Here is a 19,403-nt window from a genome sequence, read left to right as displayed (position 1 = left end):
TACTTTTCACTCCACATAAATAGCTGCTGCTATATCACACTCTTAGAACGCAAAAATTGCCAGACTTCTGTCTCTGAAGAGGTCAGACAGCAATGCATCATGTGAACAGTTCCAGTCATATTGTCTTTTTCAAGATGAAGCATTTTGATTTGGCCAGGTGGAAAATACTGTCTTTTGTAGTAAATGTACTGGTTTTCTTCTAAAATGCATGAATTTATTTCCCTTCTCTCACTTAGCCTGACTTCACTGTTGGGTTTTCCAGTGGAATGAAACTTTATAGAGCTTCAAAAGAACATGAAGCAGGAAAAACACTTGTCAACTAGTGTTAATGAGAACTTTGGCTTGGAATTGGAGCCCAAGAACTTTTCCTTAGTCTAAGAACCAAGACAAGACGAAAGCACCTTCAGCTGACACTTTACCAAAGCACAGTGGCTGCTGCTGAGAACAATACTGGCAATTGCTGCCTACAAATTCTATTAAGCTAAGAGAATTCCAGAAGAGAAGATCCTTACAGGTGAAATCTTCAGTATCTTAAAATAAAAACTTCTTCTGTGGATCTTCATGAATTCAGTTTAAGTTATCTAGTATCTTTGAATGTGAGATAAAGAAAAATAAATACTCACATAATAAGTATTTTTTAACATTTGATCTGTGATTCCAAACCCCAGAATTTCTTTTACCACTGAATGCCATAATACCTAAAACTGAAGTTCCCATAATTTCAAAAGGATTGACAGCAAAACAACAGTTCCCTATACTCCTTTAATCTAAATAATGTAATCAACTTATAAATTTAAAAATAATATGCATGTTTCACATTTACATTCCACTCAGCTGTTCAGTAAGTATTTAGTTCTTATTAGTAATAAGTTATGGGTAAGATATGGACAGGGATAAAAAAAAAAAAATTCTTTTGCTATCTAGCTGATTAACATGACAATATAATTATTTCTGTGTTGCTGGAAGAAATGAATAATTAAATCTCCCATGCAGAATTCTAAGCTTTTAAAATCTAAATTTCTTTTACATTTCCAGTAATCGTGCTCTAATAAATTAACATAGCATTGAAAATGGCAGGGAAATTAAGCTTTGAAAATTAAGCCTTCTGATAATGTTTTCATAGTTTTGGTTGCTTTCCCATGAACGTTCTATAAATATAAGTTGTTTATCACATTCCTTCTGAGAAACATTTTTTGATGGATATTTTGCATGGTCAGTGTGATTGGGAAGGTGGTAACTTAATTATCCAATCCCTGGTCATTGTCGAGAATCTATAAATACTGGAGTCAGAAAATAAAGTGACGAGTGTTTGTTCTAACAGTGAAGGTAGTAGTGTGAATAATTTTGTGTCCTTCCGTGACAGGAAGGCTCTTTTGGTGGTTTGAGAAGGAAGATCACAAATGGTGGTGCACCCCCGCCCCCAACACACTGTGATCTGAGCGACCTTAAAACACTCATTCATGACAAGTGTGTTCATGAATGTTTACCAACTTACTTCCTCCATGAAAAAAACACACATAAATTGTATTCAAACCTGTCTGAAGTGATATTCAATTTTGTATTTCTCCTTTTCCTACACAAACTTGAGGAATTGTAGTGCTTACACACACACACGTGCACACGCCCTCATCCATTTAAACCTAATCATGAGTTCAAGGCAGGTTACTGACCAGTAGTAATGAGTAATCCTATTTTTCCTCTCTTTGGTCTTTTTTGAAAGCTTATTTTTGATAGGTGAATAGCAACTCACATATATCTGATTGTTGTTGAAACGCTTCTGAATCTCGTAAAGCAGGCTGCTGTCTGTTAGCTCACTCAGAGAAGCCAGGTCATCGTTTGGAGCTGGAGGCATTAGCTTGATCTAGAAAACACACATTAGAGAAATAAAGCAACTTCATAATGAATCATTCTATATCATAATGTTCTAATTTACAGTAGAATCCAAGACCACTAGAATTTATGGGAAAAAAATGCATTAGGAAAGCTGTCACTCCCAAATAAATCCACATCATTAATCTTAATCAAGGGAAGAATATAAAAACTATTAACAATGTTATGGTGTATAACTGCATGAGTCTGCATGACTCTTAAGAACATACCAGAGTGCCTTTTGCAATCCTTAAACTCATAAAGATTCTCGGATCAAATGCAATTTTCCTGTTCTCTTTATTCAACATTTATAGCAGAAGAAATAAAGAAATGAGTTAGTGGACTTGTAAAGTATTTTGTGCAGTGTTTAATGAAGGTGTCAGACCACTATTTATCATATGGGATTTGAAACTGTACTGGAATTTGTCTTGAAGAATAGAAGTTAATAAGAAATTGGGAATGTGTTGCTATGCAAACCAGAAGCCAATCAGAAGAGTCCATTTTAGCCAAAACTGGTGAGTGAAATTATTTAACACTTTTGAGATTAGGGTGAAATGTAATGAAACAGAAAAGATCCAAAAGACTGAGATGGGAGACAGAAGAATCAGTGATGATGGAAATCTGATTAAAGAGAAAATAAACACAGAAACATTAAGCAGTGTGCTTATAACTAATGATCTACACTTAAAATGTAGTTTGATTCATATTTTATGTCAGCAAAATACCCAAAACCAGAAAATTCTCACATGAATGACAATAGAATTAAGTGGTTTATTCAGAGTTTATAATAATAGCTCAGGGTCTATTTTGAGAATGGACAATCAAGATGAAACTTCTTTCTTCTATTGTTCTTCTGAAAATGAAGGCTCAGAAGAAAAGCAGACACTGCCCTTTCTTGGTGAATACCCTAGCACCTTTAGTTTTGTCAGTGACAGGAGATCGGTGTCAGATGCAGACTGGGAGATACTGGAGGGAACTTGGAGCATGTTTCTCTCATAGGGAAGAGCCCAGAGACTATGGATACTTGTGTTTAGTACTGGGAATCTGACACAGAACTTCTAAGCTGAAACTCAGTTGCCACAGGTTCATTTGAGTTCAGAAAACCTGATACTCTGATTTCACTACCTGTGCCTTACAGGTGTATTTCTACTCATGGCAGAGGTTTGTTCCTCATCCCACTGAGGTGAATGAATATTCCTCTGTCACACAGAAAATGGCATTTCTTGCTCTTTTTGTTTTTAATCATGGCAGCTGGAGGTACAGCTGACTAGAAAAATAAGAATTACACTTAGCAAAACAAAAAATTAAATTACATTTTGGCATTTGTCTTTGATGATGTACATTGGAACAGAAAAAAAAAAATTAACAAAAGAATTCCAAGAACACTTTTAAATGTCTTGTAGAGAGAGAGCAAAGAGCCAAGTTTGTGGTGTCCTTCCCTTAGTAGTGTGCTCACCTGGCATGCAGGAACAAAACAGGCATCAACCTTCACTGCACTCCCTTGTGTGCTATCAAAACTCAGAACATCTGTGCAATAGAATGAGCTTCTTCTAATCTATCTCTATGAAGATTAAACCTCTGCTATGTATTTGTAAATAAAATCAAGGTTTAGATGAAAGAACTGCCCTGGGATTCTCCATATTTTCTGAAACTTTAGCCCACTTCATTATACATTCCTTGTTCCTATCATTCAGGTTACATGACAAGAATAATTTCCCATAGGTCATTTGGACAGGGCCCCAGCTCTGGACAGAGAAAAATTTTGCCTTACAGATGATTATGGACTCACCCCACACATCTCTAGGCCAGCAAACAGGCACTGGCTTGCATTTATTTCATAATCTAGGCATGACCAAAAATGCTCATTCTGTAAGTATGGTTAGAAGTGTGAAGTGCTCAGTAAAACTCCAAGTATGGAAATCAAAATCTTTTCAACACTTTTTTTTCTACAAAGTTTAGGATTTGGTGTTTCAGCATTTTCTATCTGACTCAATGCATCAAATTTCATAGTTCAACAAGCAAATAATCACATAGAAATAAGAAACTCTAAATCCCTTAAACTCACATAACAGTAAAATTTAAGTACATTATTAATATCTTATTTATGGGCACTCTAAACTTCCATTCTCATCTACTTTTCTGAGCATAGAGATGCATTTTTTAACTCAAAATATTTATCTGGCTATCATTCTAATTGCATGATGTACATGTTGTAAGACATAAAAGTAAAATAGCCATACAGCATAACTTCCAATATAGCTATGCCTCTAGGATTGATTAGTTTTTACATTTTTGCAATGCTTACAATGAAGATTTCTATTTACTCTATTAAATTACATACACTTAACAACATACAGAATTTGCTCATATAATAGTCTTTATATATGTATTATAGTTATATATATTATTTAGCTTTATTTATATATATTTATATATTTGTGTCACTGAAATATATATACTCCCACCACTTATGTGTAATATTATGTTATGCACAAGCTGAGCCTTGTCTGTGTCATAACTGATACTGGAACAATCAAAAGGTCATCAGGGGATACTCTATCACACAGTTCATGTGGCCAACATAAACAAGAACAAAAAGACAATTCTATTTTTTAAAAAAATACTTAACTAAGAGAAAAAATATTTAATTTATATTTATTTGCAGCATGGAGCATGTAATTCAATTCCAAGGCATTAATTTCAATCTGATATCAAAAAATATCTTTCCCAGATGAGAGGAAGAGAAATTAAGAATATGATAAAATGCTGGAAATTATTCATACTTCTTTCTTTGTTTGGCAGCACAGATCTTGACATTACTGATGATCAAAGAACACCTTTTACCCAGGAAAAAAGCAAAAGCTAATACAAGCCAACAGAGGTCCAAAATTCTTTACTGAAGTAGTCACTTCATCCTATCTTCTCTACTTCAAGTCATAAAAATCTTTATGAGAAATAATATTTTCTTAAGGTTCTTTTTCATAATTTTTGCAATTAAAAAACCTGAAGCAATATATAAATTTGAACAGTTATTTTTTTCCAAACAAAAAAAAGTTAGAGGCTTTTTCTATTAAAAATGCATGTCTGAAATGTGCTGGATGAAATTTTTCTTTTTGATCCCCCAATAAAGCCTAATCTGCATGCCATATTGCCTAAGAATGGGTGACATTTCTGACATAAGACATAAGAAATATCATCCTGATATATTTTAATAATATATGAACATAAAATCCAAGTAATGACTCCACATAACCTATTGAAAAATTAAACAGAACATGATTACTTTGAGTGTAGCTTGAATGCAACTGGTAAGAATAAAAGACAAGTCATTAGAAACTCATTAGAATTAGGATACCCAAAAGGCAGGAACATCAGAAAGGGGTTGTTCAAAGATTTCCTTTGGTATCAGAAAAAAATAAAAACTTTTTTTAAAAAACAATTTTAAAAATAGATAATTTTTTTTTATTTATTTATTTTATACTTTATTTCCCAAGTTGTGAAATTCAAAAATAAAACAAGATTAAAATAAATTAATAACTATTATTATCATTATTATTAATAATAGTAATAATAATAATAAGAAGAAAGTTTTGAATGGATAAATTTCATCTTTGAAAGCTAAGGTCTAAATATTATTAAGACAAATACAGATATGATACATATATGCCTACAGTTCATAATGCATGGCAAGTAGTAGAGAATATAATCCCTCTACTTCCAAGATCACAACTACATCAAAAGAAAAAACATTACATATTTTAATTTGACAAAATCTAGGGACTCTCTACTTTCTTAAAATTTAGCTGTTTCCTGAAGTGATTAAAGCAGTTTACTCTCTTTCCTAAATAAGAGCTAGAGCTCATGAAGCCCTTGCCAACTGAAAAGTAGTATTAATTCTTTTCTAATACAACCAATAATTTAAAAACCCACTACAATAGTGCCATTTCTAGCCTATCCCCTGTTAATGATAATTTCTCAGATGGGAGTCTCCCTATCCTTCCATGCTAGGAAGCAACACTCCAAATTCAGCAGCTACAAATATTTTCTAGTTTTCCCTGTTTCTAAAAAATCATAGGATACACACTCGTAGCTTATTTAGAGCAGAATTTCAGACTGTTTCCTGCAGAATTTCACAATAAAAGAGCTAAAAGAGATTCACCTTTAAGTTCACATTCTTATCTTTGAATTGTAATTATTGTGGGAAGCTCCACTGCAGTATGATGAAGCAACCAGAGTGCTTTTCAAAATCTGCCCTATCTGCCCTGGGACCCTGAGGAGACTTAAAGTCATGGTGGAGAATGAAATTACCTGCATAAAGACTTCTGTTTGCTCATTTTCACCTGGAAGTTAAGCTGTTCTTATCAGTTTCTGTGTATGTTTCAGTGCATAAACTATTAATGAAAACCTGAATAATTTTGGCTAGGCTTACATTAAAAAAGAATCAGGCAGGAAGAAGTATCTGTGTTCTTGTACATGCTTCATTTGAACATCTAGAAGCAAGCAGTAATCTTGGCAAGACCATAAGCTAAATACTCCCCTCTCTTTTCCTACAATTATAGGAGGATTTCTACTTAAAGGGTTGCAAACATTCATTTTTCTGACCAGCAGTGCTTGTCCCTGGGAATGGCAATTTCCATCAAATCACATCAGTCAGCAACATCAGAAAATGCACAACATGGAAACAAGATGTAAGCCAAGTGCAAAACATGTTGTGGTATCCTCTGACTGGGTAGAGAACCCAGCACTCCACATGATTCCAAAGCTGAAGTTCTTTCACAGGCTGACTCATATCATTTACATATGGATGCACTGATTGATCTCCTATGATCAAGCCATTCCTCTGAAACACATCCAAATAAAAACCAGTGGAGCATGCGTTTTTCTGCCAAGAGAGAGATGCAGACTTTTTGAACAAAATGTGGCTTAAATCAAGCCAATATCTTGCTCCTTTTGTTATGCTTCAAATTCACAGTAAATTATTTTTAATGGTAACACTCTCCTCACCCATCCCCTCGATTCTAAATTAGCTTTTTCTTAAATGGCGAAATATTTCTGGAATATGTTACCCAAATACAAGAAACAGAAAATAAACCCTTTCATATCACAAAAAAAAAAAAAAAATCCAAACAAAACAAAAACCAAACCAAATCAAACACAAAGAAAAACCTAAAAAAAAAAATAAGTCCTACACATTCAATCCCAGGAGGTAATAGATTTATAAGCAATATATAATTGCCCCTTTCTGCATCTCTCCTATATACTGAATAAGATTGTCCTCCTGTAGAGAAAACTGTAAAGTGTATCCAAATAATCAGTGCTGATAATCTAATGCATTATCACAAGAAAGGCGTTAGCACTGCAGCTGTAAATCTGGCAGTTCCTGGCTTTGAATTACAGTCACTTTGCAACTTCATTTTCCTTAGACATTGTTTTTTCAGTCTCCCAGGTTGTGTTTCCTTTGTAACTTGAAGTTTGAGACAAGTGCAGGCTCCGGGCAGCACCAGCAGTTGTCCCTCCCCTGTTGTGATCCATGAATAGAGTTTGAGGGGCTCTGAGCCCTCCCCACAGCCCCTGACCTGCCACCAGAAGCTGGCAGGAAGCAGCTGCCCGATTTGCAGAGGAAACTCTGCAGGGCCAGACAGACTGCAGAGAGTGATCAAGGTGACAAGGCTCCACAGTGCAGATGATATTGCTGTATGGTGAGGGGAAAAAAAATACTATGGTCTTCAGCTTCATTAAGCTTACAGACCTAAGCATTAATGAAAATTTCAAGACACTGCATACTGTTACCTGCTCAAGTTTGGTTGTGGTGTTCACAGTGATATTTTCAGATGCACTGTCTTGAGATTGCTGCTTACATAAGCCTTTAGCTGCATCTTTGAACATGGTATCTTTCTCCAGCAAACTGTCTTGCTTGGCAATCGGTAAAGCCAGGGGATTGCTACAAAGAGAATCAATAAAGCAATTAGACTCCTACTGATGACAGACAAACAATGTGGGTGGCACAAGCACAGAACTGCAGAACAACCCAGGGCTGGCACACAAACTCCTGGTCCAGGTACTGTAAAGGAATTGGTGAGAAATAAACTGTTCATACAGGCTGGTCTGTTCCCAAAGACACAAAGCAATGTACTTTGATTTAAAATTCACATTTATGCTTGCCTTTCCTGAAGCAGAATTGAGCAAGCCAAAGAGAATATGCATGAGTCTGTTTTTGACAGCACTAGGTTCGCAATTCAACAGCCAATTTTGCAACTGAATTTAAAAAGCACACTTAAACTACACAATACTGTTTTGAAAAATAGTATGTTTAAAAGTAGCAATACATATATTGCCATTGTAATTATTAAAATTAAATTTCATCACTTTTTAGCTTACTTTTAATCCAGCAGTATCCAAGATACATTTTATGACCAGTAGCTGCTCTGAATTTGTGCTAAGGTAAAAATAAACAAATAAGCAAGCAAATAGCAGATTCCTGAAATTACTTGAACAATGTGCAATACTCTTCATCCACATAAAAGTTAAAACTATCCTTATACACATGAACCTGTTTTTCCTACCAGCAGTTCAGACAATATGACAGTTCTGATAAACAATGCCCAAATCTTGGATGACTTTTCAGAGTTGTATATCCAAGGAATTAGGAAGGAATCAGCTGCAGAAGTTGAGAATACAAATAGCTTTAAAAAATAATTGTCTGGATTCTGACAATGCAAATGAGACAATCTCATGGAGTGTACATCAGCTCCTTGCCAAAATGTGTACACAATTTCTTTGAAAGGAAATGTGGACTCAATATGGGAATGTGGGAATAGTGCATTCCACTATGGAATAAAGCCCAAACTTAGTTAAAATAAATCTCATATTTACTCTAAATGACTTGAGTTTAATTACTGATTATGAAAAAAAACCATGATTATACAGCTAAATCAAATGAATACTCATAGCTAACACTGATAACAACTCAGGATAAGAGCTGCTTTAGTAGGAAACAGAACTGAAATACACAAATAATTTTAGAAATAAACCATAAAATAAATATCTTCTAGACAAAAACAAGACAAAGTAATTTCCCCCTGAATAAAAGACAGCCAAAACTTTTCTTTTGATGAAACTCAGTCTGCAAATATTGAAAAAATTAGTTTAAACATCTTACAATGAAATATAATTTATTTTTTTTGCCTCAAGATATTTTGCTGCAGACATTTAAATGTAAAACATCTAGAGAAACATTTGTGAAAAGAAAAACTTCTATTTACTGCTTAGATTCACCATAGATAATTTTGTGACGAATTTACCAAATGTCACAAGGACAGAAGATCCACCCCCATTTTTTTTGGTTTGAACTGCAGAACTGAACTTGACAATTAGAATAAGCCATGTCAGTGATAAGACTGTAGAAGAAATTAAACACCTGTGACACAAACACATATGACTAATATTAATTCACATTTTACCAGATTCAGAATTGAACAAAACATAACTAAATATAAAGTTTTCCTTCTGAGTAGCCTTTTGCTACTGTCCAACACTGCTCAAATTTCTTTAATCTCAGACAAAGAAAGATTTGCAGAGAAGTTTAAGCAAAATTCAATAAATAAAACCAAAGCACTGCCACTTATACCTTTCTTAATATTCATGTGATGCTTCTTTTAAATTGTGAAGATGCAGGATTTTTTTTTTGCTGTCAAGTTGAAACTTTCCCATTTAATTTTACCCCTTTTGTGGTAACTACACAACACACATTAGAAACACTTCTTAAAGTTCAGCTATAAACTCCTCACAACCAAATAAACCTTTCAGGTGTCACTAAAGAGAGTTAGGTTGTAAGTCACAGCAAAGTGTGGGGGAAAATGGGTGCCTACTGTTTTGATAGATGCATTTTGAACTAAAGAGGACAATAATAACCTAATTTAACAGGTGCATTTCATGTACTGATGCAAATAACAATAGCCTTTAAATTATCTACATTTATGAGATATTAATAGGACTTCATGGGACAGAAAGGATGACATACAATTCATATTAAAACAATAATGTGAATGATTCTGTGAAAGAAAAGACATATTAAAATTACTCCAACAGTTCATTATGATTCAGGTTCAAGAAGACACTATGAAAAATAAACCAAAATAAAATGTTTCTAGAAAACACTGGTTTTTAGAAAAGTATTTCTATTAGTCAAAAAATTAAGTCAAGCAATGCCTCTGAAAGCTCAACTATAGAACAGTGCAAGGGAAGATTTTAAGTTAATGTAGACAAGTAGATTAGCATGAACTGTCTTCTTTTATGAAAATTAATGGAAAATTAATGGATAATTAATAAATAATTGACCACAAAAGATGACTTATACCAAAATAATGTTGCACAGGAGACAGGAAGAAGTGCTATCTAGAGGAATATTATTTGAACATGGTAGCACTTTCTACCTGCCTATCCAGCTGGAAAAAATATTGAATGTTATATGTAGGAACAGAGATTTTACGTTTTATGCAAAGAAGCCTTCATGTATGGAATTAATTTGAAGTATTGTGTATTTTTATTGGACTTCTTTTAGATAAAGTAAGATGGTTTTCTATAACTTGCCATCCTCTACCCTGTAATTTAAAAAGAAAAAGAAATCATATTAAATTTAAGAGCTAACAAATAACTGAAAGTTTTATTATCAATACTGGAAGCACTTGGGCACCTTCTTTAATAAGACAATGATATCAAGGCAGAATCTGCAATAAAATTTTCATGGGTCCTTTGAGCATATAGCTTCTGTTGGAGAAAATTTCTGTAATTCTTCCACAGGCAATTCTGAGATGCTTCAAACAACTTCTAGGATAGTTGACACCTGTAAAGTGCATAATCTCTGAAATTTCAGTCTAAAAATCTTCTTAAAGTTACTTAAAAGAAACTTCAGAATAGATTAAACATTAGAATAATTAAAAAGTATGTGTTACATAAATGGTTACAAGGTAAAGAAAAATTGAAATTTAAGAAAAAAAAATAATCTCTTTTCTGTTTTTCTGTCTCGAACACATCTATTTCTGTTTTATTTCATGTTCTTGTGCTGATTTTAAAACATGTCATTACTATATTTAATATTTACTTAAACATGTATTGGAAAATATACAATATAATTGTTAGCATTACTTTGAGTGCAAGTTCTTAATTTTTTTAGTATTTATCACTAGATGAGTGCACTATCTGTGCTCTACAGGCACACGTACTGGAGCAGAAGTATAGTGATCACTGTGACCACAGCATGAGCCTAAAGTCACTTATAATGAGCTATGTCAAATTTAATCTTCTGAACTGTAATCTATGTCAATTAATGTATTCTGCACTGGTATTTTTCCCAGTGGAGTCATAAATTTTCTTCTGAGTATAGCATTAGAATTAAAACTAGCAAAACTTTCCAGCATAGACCTTAGTTTTGCTGCAATGGTCAACCTTCAACTAACTTCATGACACAACTAAAATTCTGTCCTTCAGCTAATTTACTTGGTCAATTATGACCAAGGAATGATGCTGGAGCAGGTATGGCCTCAAAGGTGCTGCAGCTTGTGGAGGGCCTGTATGAAGCACAAGAAAAGAGCAAGACAAGAGGAGTGACAAGGAGAAATAAATGCAACTGTGCCCTGTGCCACCCACACCTCAGAGATGATCTCAGTGATGAGACTGAGTGCTATGCAGAAAGCCAGGTTTGCTTGGTAGCAGCATATTTCAAATATACTGACTACTACATTTTGTTTCCTCTACTTGAGCAGAGACTGACTTTCAATTCACCTCTTCACAGTGTTCTTCCAGAAATCAACATTGTAATTTAAATTTGAACCAGCAAAACTAGGTTTGCTGACAGATCACATGCTATTTATAATTGTTTGTTCATCGTTTTTGAGTCTGCTTTTGAATACTGTTTTCTTCTGAGAAACAGCCAAAAAGCAATATGGAAACAACATAGAGTTACATAGAACTAGTAAGTTACTACACCTAGTAAGTGATAACACTTTTTTACCTCAGATTACTTTCTTACATCAGGGGAATTGATGAAGAATGGATGCAAGAAAGAATAAAGCAACAGTACATGTGGGTTACTATTGTGCACTCCTCTTCAGTACTAAACAATTGGTTTGGTAGATAAGAACAGCACAGATATTTATCTTCAACCCAGCATATTCCACATCTCTCTACAGACTCTTAACAGAATATGAAGGATGAAACTCTGTTCTCAACATTAGTCATTGGGAAAAAAAAGAGTTTAAACCAGTCATCTAGGCTGCCTCTCTAACAGGCAGCATGGAGCCACTCTGTAGGATAATTCATTGTATTTTAAGAAAATGTCTACTATCATTTAGAGTAATACCTCTCTGCAAGGTTTTGGGTTTCACAATTATGAGTATGACACTACAGAGCTGAGATAACTAGCTTTGAGATGATATCTGATTTTCAGCCACTATAAACTAAGGTTTAAAGGATCTATAAGTAGCAAGGAATTCTATGTGGTATGGTTAACCAACAGTTTTCCATAAAAAGTATGAGACATGCACGGGCAAAATACACCAATAATTTTGCCTTCCAAGAATGCTGCCATCTCAGAGTCGCTGGCTGGCCAGCTGATACTGTCCTGCATTGATAGCAGACCTGAGGGAGGTGCTGCAAAGCTCTGGCTGAGGAAGTTGCTAAACCTAAGATTGCTAAAAGTCTCAAGAGCAGGCTGATGTGGCCCTACTTCAAGCTTACTTACAATCCTAATAATGCCCCCCTGGCTGTGTGCAAAGGATCACTGGCAAAGTCAGTGCACAGAGCTGAGCAGGGCTCTGCCTTCACCTGGTGCTGTATTCTCATGCAGGCACCACAAATCAGATGCAGTCCCACACTGGGATACAGCTGACAATAGAAGCTAAACTCATCCAATTCCACACAAAAATCAATTATCTATGTTTTTCTCTTCAGTGCACTTTGCTTTTTCAAAACTTCTGGTGAAGGTTTGCACACATGTCAGATCTGTATTATTGTCATGTAAAGAGCAACTATTTGGAAAACTCCAAAAAATTAGCTATTTAAATCTACGTATCACAAGCAGGAAAGAGTAGAGAAAAAATATTTTCAGACCACTTAAAATTCATGCAAGTCATATCTTCCACAGGTTAATGGGTGTTAGCACTAAAACCAGTATTCAGTACAATATGTACACTGCAGTACAAATTTCTAGAATATAAAATACATGAAAATGCATCATCTAAATGCAAGAATAATAACTATGTTCTTGAAGTCTCTAAAACCCTTATAAATAACTTTTTCTAGGCATCATAACATAGGTACAAGAGTGATCTACCATCTACTTCTAGTATTACAACATATCAATAATTAAAAATAAAAGTTTTAGTTACATTTCAGAAAATAAAGGCTTTGTTTCATGCCTCAATTTTTATTTTTTTTTTATTTAAAAGACAGTTGAAGGCCATATAAATTTCTGGAGTATGATTTATGTTATTGAAATAGCAGGTTGGACTACAGGACTGCTTATTTCATAAGGAATTAACAAGCATGAAAAATTAGTAATTTCATAAACATTAGTATCATATACCCAGCTACAAGTATTAATGACTACAAATCATGAAGCAGAAACAACACACTGTGTTTACCATCCATGAAATATGCAATCTTTACTAAATATCAGTGTATCCCATGGAGTTCTGAATTTAACAGATTGATCATTTCATGACAGTTTCTCACTTCTTCCAAATTTAATGTATCCAAACACAATCTGCCAAACATAAATTATAACTACTATGAAATGGAAACATATATACCTTATCTGTCTCTCTATACTAGGTTTTATTTATTATTTTCCTCACACACTCTTCAGTGATTACTACAGAAAAAATAATGGCAGTAATTGCAAGATTATGCATCTAACAAATATATACTTCAAATATACAGCAAATGCACACTGTGTAAAAACATGATTTGTACCTTTTAAAATTCCATGGATCACAGTATCTGGAAGTAAGAATTTGAAATATCAGTACATCTTGTACTACCATAAAACAGCCAATTGTGCTTCATACCTATTGTACATCTCTTTTCATATACCCATGGCAACCTCTTTTTAAGATTCACAAGGAAATACAAAAGTATCAAAATTTACAATTTAAGACACAAATTGACTCTTCAATGCTGATTTTTAAGTCCTGACTGCTAAATGCTACTTTATTCCACTTGAATTTTAAGCAGCACAAATCTAAATATAATTTTTTTTAATATAATTTTGACCAGTTTCATTTCATCTACAATCACATATCTGATTTTTCTCTTTTCAGTATTTTTTCTTGCTTCTTTCATAGGCAATGATAGTTTTATTTACACTATACCCATCTACATTAAAGGATGTTCAAGTCTACAGTATTAACATCCAATAATTCTGTTAAGGCAACCCCAGGTAATTTCTGCTGACAATTATAATAATAATTATAATATTATTATAATTAAAATAACTATAATTATAAAACTAAGATTGACAACAAGATATGAGAGATACAAATGCAAAAGATGATTCAGGAGATTTCCAAAAGGAAAGTTACTTCATCCATCAAATCACACAGAATCATAGAATGGCTGGAGGTGGAAGGGACTTCCTAGAAGGCACCTGGTCTCTTCATCCTGCTCAGTAAAGTTAAGACAGTTACCCAGGACCATGTCCAGATGGGATTTGAATATCTCCAAGCACTCACAGTTAGGATTCACAGGTTGACAGATATGGTTCAAAGGATAATATGGCTTCAGGGAACTGATCTGTAACAACACCAGCACATACTTACAGTTTATTGGAAATTGTGGGCAAATCGTGGATGATCTCTTCATATGGCTCTTCTTGAGAAAAAGTAGAAACAGCTAAAGGGTCTTTCATTTTTTCCTCCCAAACAATTTCAGCCTTCAGAAGCATTTCCTCGATAAAATCAGAAGCTGCAACGTCTAAGACATTGGAACACCAAGATATCAGACAAGAAAATGGTGCAGAAAAGCTCCTTTGAATTAAAATCTCTAGATCAGATTAAGACTAAACATGTGGCTAGACAACATGAAAGGAATTGTTCAGATATCCATCATAAAATAATATTTGAAATTACTGGTAAAACAAAGGCAAAGTAAATTCAGTATAGACTTAAGCTGTCATCTGCAAACCTTCAAAACCATTCTTGCTGTGTAGCAAACCAAAGTATTCAATAATTTACAGAACTTCAGGAAAAACAATACAACTATTTTCAAAACTTTATTTCTGTGAAAACATTCACATGAATTCTTTTAAAATGTTTTATTTTCCTGAAAACTAGATTCATATGTTTTATATATACAGAAGCACTGAAATAATTTCTGTTTGCAGACCAGAAAGACAGTTAACTGTGTTAAATACTTACTAAATATGGTTAGCTAACTGTATTGTTAGATGATCTGAGTTTAGTCCACAGTCTTTTTCACAAATTAAAACTGTATCTAACCAAAACCAACACTTCTAGGGTTTTAAGTGTCACGAAGTTCCCTGTGAATGCATTTGTAGGCAGTAAAGATTTTTTAGCATAACATATTTTGCTTTATTATGCAAGGGGAATTTCAACCCATAACCTGACAGGAAATTTATATTATCTTCTATTAACTTCTATAAGAGTTCCATCTTCATTTTATCCTAGGCATAGAATGTTGAACAACCATGTGTTTCTTCTTTTCCACACTGCTAGCTAGCATTACTGACATTAGCTCTTTTTTGATCTCTGTGTTAGATCAGTTATCTGAAGTCCCCTCCTACCTAACAGAGTCTACAACTCTATTATATTTAGTGCTGCAGCTCTGTGTTACTATCTGGTTTAAGAAGGTGCCTTCTGCAGTAAACAATGGCAGCTACACTTCAAAACTAGTTTTTGAATTTGTTTTCAGACAATAGCTACAGAAATTCCAACTCAAGAGGCCATGTACTATAAGCAGTTGAGACAGAAAGGAACTCAGTGAGAAGTCACCAAAAATGTGTAAATGCAGTTACCACCAAGGCACAGAAGAACTCTCAAGTAAGAAACGTAGCTAAAAATAAACAGGGAATGAAACAAGTGAAGGACATGCTGTCATTTGATATGGTATCCTGTTAACACAGGACCAGCAGTTTTTAGCAATGTATGTAAGAATGTATGTATGTGTATGTGTGTGTAACTACTCACTAAAACAACTAGAGCTAAGAAAACAGGAAGGAAAGAAAACAGTGTCACAAAAGCTAATACATACACTATGTCCATGGATTTTCACCTACCTGAAGGCTTCTCATTATTGCAGTTAAGAAGATTGGGATTTGCCTGGTGCATCAAAAGCAGCTTCACAAGATTGGTCTAAAATGGGCAAAACCAGAGGTGTTTGAAATGGAAGAAGCAGGACAGGTGCCTGTATCTCAGTTTATTCCTTCTTTCCTGCACTATGTGAAATCATATGATAAACCACAGGCACTACCTCCCAACCCCCACCTTCTGCAGCTACTAAACACCTTTCTATAAATCACAAGTATCAGAGTAAAATTCAGTTCCCCTGATTTCAGGGTAGCCTCCACGCCCAAATCTCCTTCCATTAACACATGTCTAAACAATTTCACAAAGGAAGAAACCACCTGTTAAGACTTAGATCCCAAATATTTCTTTGTGCCTAATCCAACAACTGTGTGTGCCAGCACTGTCAGAGGGGTCTGATCACAGCCATCATCATAGAAGTAAACCTGTTTTCAGTCAGTAGTAGAAATTGGCACACTTATCTACGTTTACTAAAATAATCTAATCTATTAATAAAGGTTAAAATTATAGCACAGTAGGGGAGGGTATAGTATCTTATAATGAAAAAGTCTAAAACATATTTTTCAATTCCTGCAAGAAACTGTTTTAAGTGAGCTCTTCTATGGCTGCGCCAGTCTCTAGAGATACTTTCCCATCAAAGAATGTAGCAATGTCTATCCTGAGAAACTGGTCAGAAATGAGTGAAAGGCTGTATAAGGAACAAAAAATGCTTTTAGAATGTGAATATAGAGCCCAACTAAATAACAGAACTGTATGCATTTTTGAATGTATGTTAAAGCAAATAGAATGAATAATGTAAGCGTAACCAACAGGAGAGATGAGGATGAGCACAGGGGAACAAAAGCTGTGAAGGAAATAAAAGAATTTTTCAGAGCAGAACAGACCTAGAGATAAATGAGACCTGAACTGGAAGTCAGCTAAGGGAAAAGATAGTAATTTGGCATAAACCCAAGCAATAAATAAATAAATAAATAAATAAACAGGAAAGGAATCATCGCAATAAAAAGAAAATCAATATGGATTCAGTACACAGGAGGCAACTTACTAGAAAAGACCATAGTACTGAAGAATACATTAAACACAAAGAAAACCCCAAGCTTCAAATCATAGAAAACCAGGAAAATATTGTTGCAAATTTCTATAAAAGTAAAAAGATCTTGCTCTCCTCAGATTTCTAATACTGGCTTTCTTTTCTTGCAGTAACAAGAGAAAATTCAGCAAACTCCAAGTTCGGAAGCCATAACAGGTTTATTTCCAAATCCAATTAGCTCTGCTTTCCACTGAGAACTTGCAACATATATCAAAATATACACATACGTCTTTTTTATTTGAAGAAAAAGGAACATGCTTAGTTATGAAGCTACTGCATAATCTCTGAAAAGTGGTAGTAGTTGTATTAAAGGAAGAAGGCTTTAAATGTATTTTCAGATTAGTAACCATACACAACTTTTTGGGTTACCAAAGGTTTGGTTTTATAACATCAGAAATACCATGTTCCAATATCAGTGCTTCCTGCTGCCAATGAAATATCTCCTGCTGGGATTCCTTGATGCATGTCACCAAGACTAAGGTATTCAGGTCACTGACAATTCAAATAACCTGCTTTTGGATATGTAACTCTCTTGTGTTGGAATTTGCCTCATTCACTAATGTTTTAGCAGGCATATTTTAAAATACACTTGACATATATTCAGAACTGTGCCTAACAGGAGAAACAGTAGAATAATTACACCAAATTGCCACTACGCAGAATTATTTCAATTGCAGAGTTACAAATAACATACATATGACTATGTCAAGAAATAACATAATACCTAATGAATTATTGTAGAACCTATGAGTAAAATTAGTGTGTGTGCATATATATATATAGCTAAATAAATATTCCCATTTTTTCCAGTGTAGTCTTTGCCAATTCATATAAATTAAAAAAAAATTAGACAGTGTCATGACTCATTGTGCAGAAAATGCCACAGTAAAGGCAGTTATTAAAAATATCTGCTTGTAAAATATAATTTCTCTTGATTCTCCTTTTGTACCCTTAACTATTTATTCAGTACCTTTAGAAAGAACACCAGGAAACATCTCGGACATTAATTTTCTCTTTCTAGATCTTATCTCTGAATAACCTTCTTGCCAAAATACAATTTTTTTACCTTTTCTGTATTCATAAAGCATGACTGTCTCTCTTTTCCTGGTATTCTGCTCAAATTGCAATATTTCTACCTCTCTCTGACATCCCCTACTGTATATCTTACCCTCTGACTGTTGAGAATGCTATTGCAAAGAATATTCTCCTGTCTCAAGCTTTAATCTGAAAGTCCTACCTTTTAGATTCCCCTGGCTCTTTCTTTTCTCGTCGAGATCCTTGCCCTCATTTTCAAAGGACTTCAGAGATTCTCCACACTTTATGTATTCCCATTCATGCAGTATTCTTGCTCCACTTCCCACTGCACATTGGACTCAGACTCTGGACATCACCAATATTTTAAGATACCAATTTCTGTATTTCTTCTAGGCTGCGCTTTATACTTGTGAGGAAATCTTGAAAATATTGGCAAAGCTACATTGTGAACATCCATTCACAACCTGTTCTGATGTGATGCTTGCCAAAGAGAAACAGGAGATAAGCTTTTCCACCACTGAGATGGACTGAAAAATGGCCCAATGGCTGAGCCCAGAGGCCGGTGATGAGTGGCAAGCAGACAAGGAGGATGCCAGGAACCAGCACTGTACCCCAGGGATCAGTAATGGGTCCTGTTTCACATCCCCATTAAAATCTGGTGGATGGGGCAAAGTTCACTGATGGTATTTAATGTGAGGAGTGGCTGATATGTGAGAGGGTTGTGCTGCCATCCTGAGGGACCTCAACAGGCTGGAGAAATGGGCACACAAGAACCTCATGAAGCTCAACATGGCCAAGTGCAAAAGAACAACCCCAAGGTGCTGAGGGCTACCCAGCTGGAAAGGAGCTTTGCAGAAAAGGATCTGGGGGTTCTGGTAAATACCTTGTTGCACATGAGTGAGCCATGTGCTTTGGCTGCACAGAAAGCAAAAGGTTTCCTGAACAGCAGTTAGGAATAGTGTTGCCCATAGCTCAAGGGAGGTGATCCTTCCTCACTACTCAGCACAGGTGAGGTCACACCTGCAGTGCTGTGTCCTTTTCTAAATTTCTCAATACAAAAGAGACATGGAAGACTCTATCACTAAGATAAT

The 19,403-nt window shown here is 34.7% G+C and overlaps 1 protein-coding gene across 3 annotated transcripts in view; it reads right to left on the bottom strand.

The window, feature by feature from the left end:
- The window catches only part of MYO16 (myosin XVI), a 363,582-nt gene that overhangs the window by 168,099 nt on the left and 176,080 nt on the right, over positions 1–19,403 (bottom strand). For all 3 annotated transcript variants that reach the window (XM_015633144.3, XM_015633135.3, XM_015633117.3), the window contains exons 8-11: positions 16,160–16,235; positions 14,685–14,838; positions 7,660–7,810; positions 1,751–1,861 (exon numbers count right to left, since the gene is read on the bottom strand). In XM_015633144.3, coding sequence (XP_015488630.1) covers positions 1,751–1,861; positions 7,660–7,810; positions 14,685–14,838; positions 16,160–16,235 — 492 coding nt within the window. The remainder of the gene's footprint in view (positions 1–1,750; positions 1,862–7,659; positions 7,811–14,684; positions 14,839–16,159; positions 16,236–19,403) is intronic.

Source organism: Parus major, chromosome 1 (assembly GCF_001522545.3).
Source record: "Parus major isolate Abel chromosome 1, Parus_major1.1, whole genome shotgun sequence".
Classification (NCBI taxonomy): domain Eukaryota; kingdom Metazoa; phylum Chordata; class Aves; order Passeriformes; family Paridae; genus Parus; species Parus major.
This window is presented reverse-complemented; position numbering and strand designations above follow the sequence as displayed.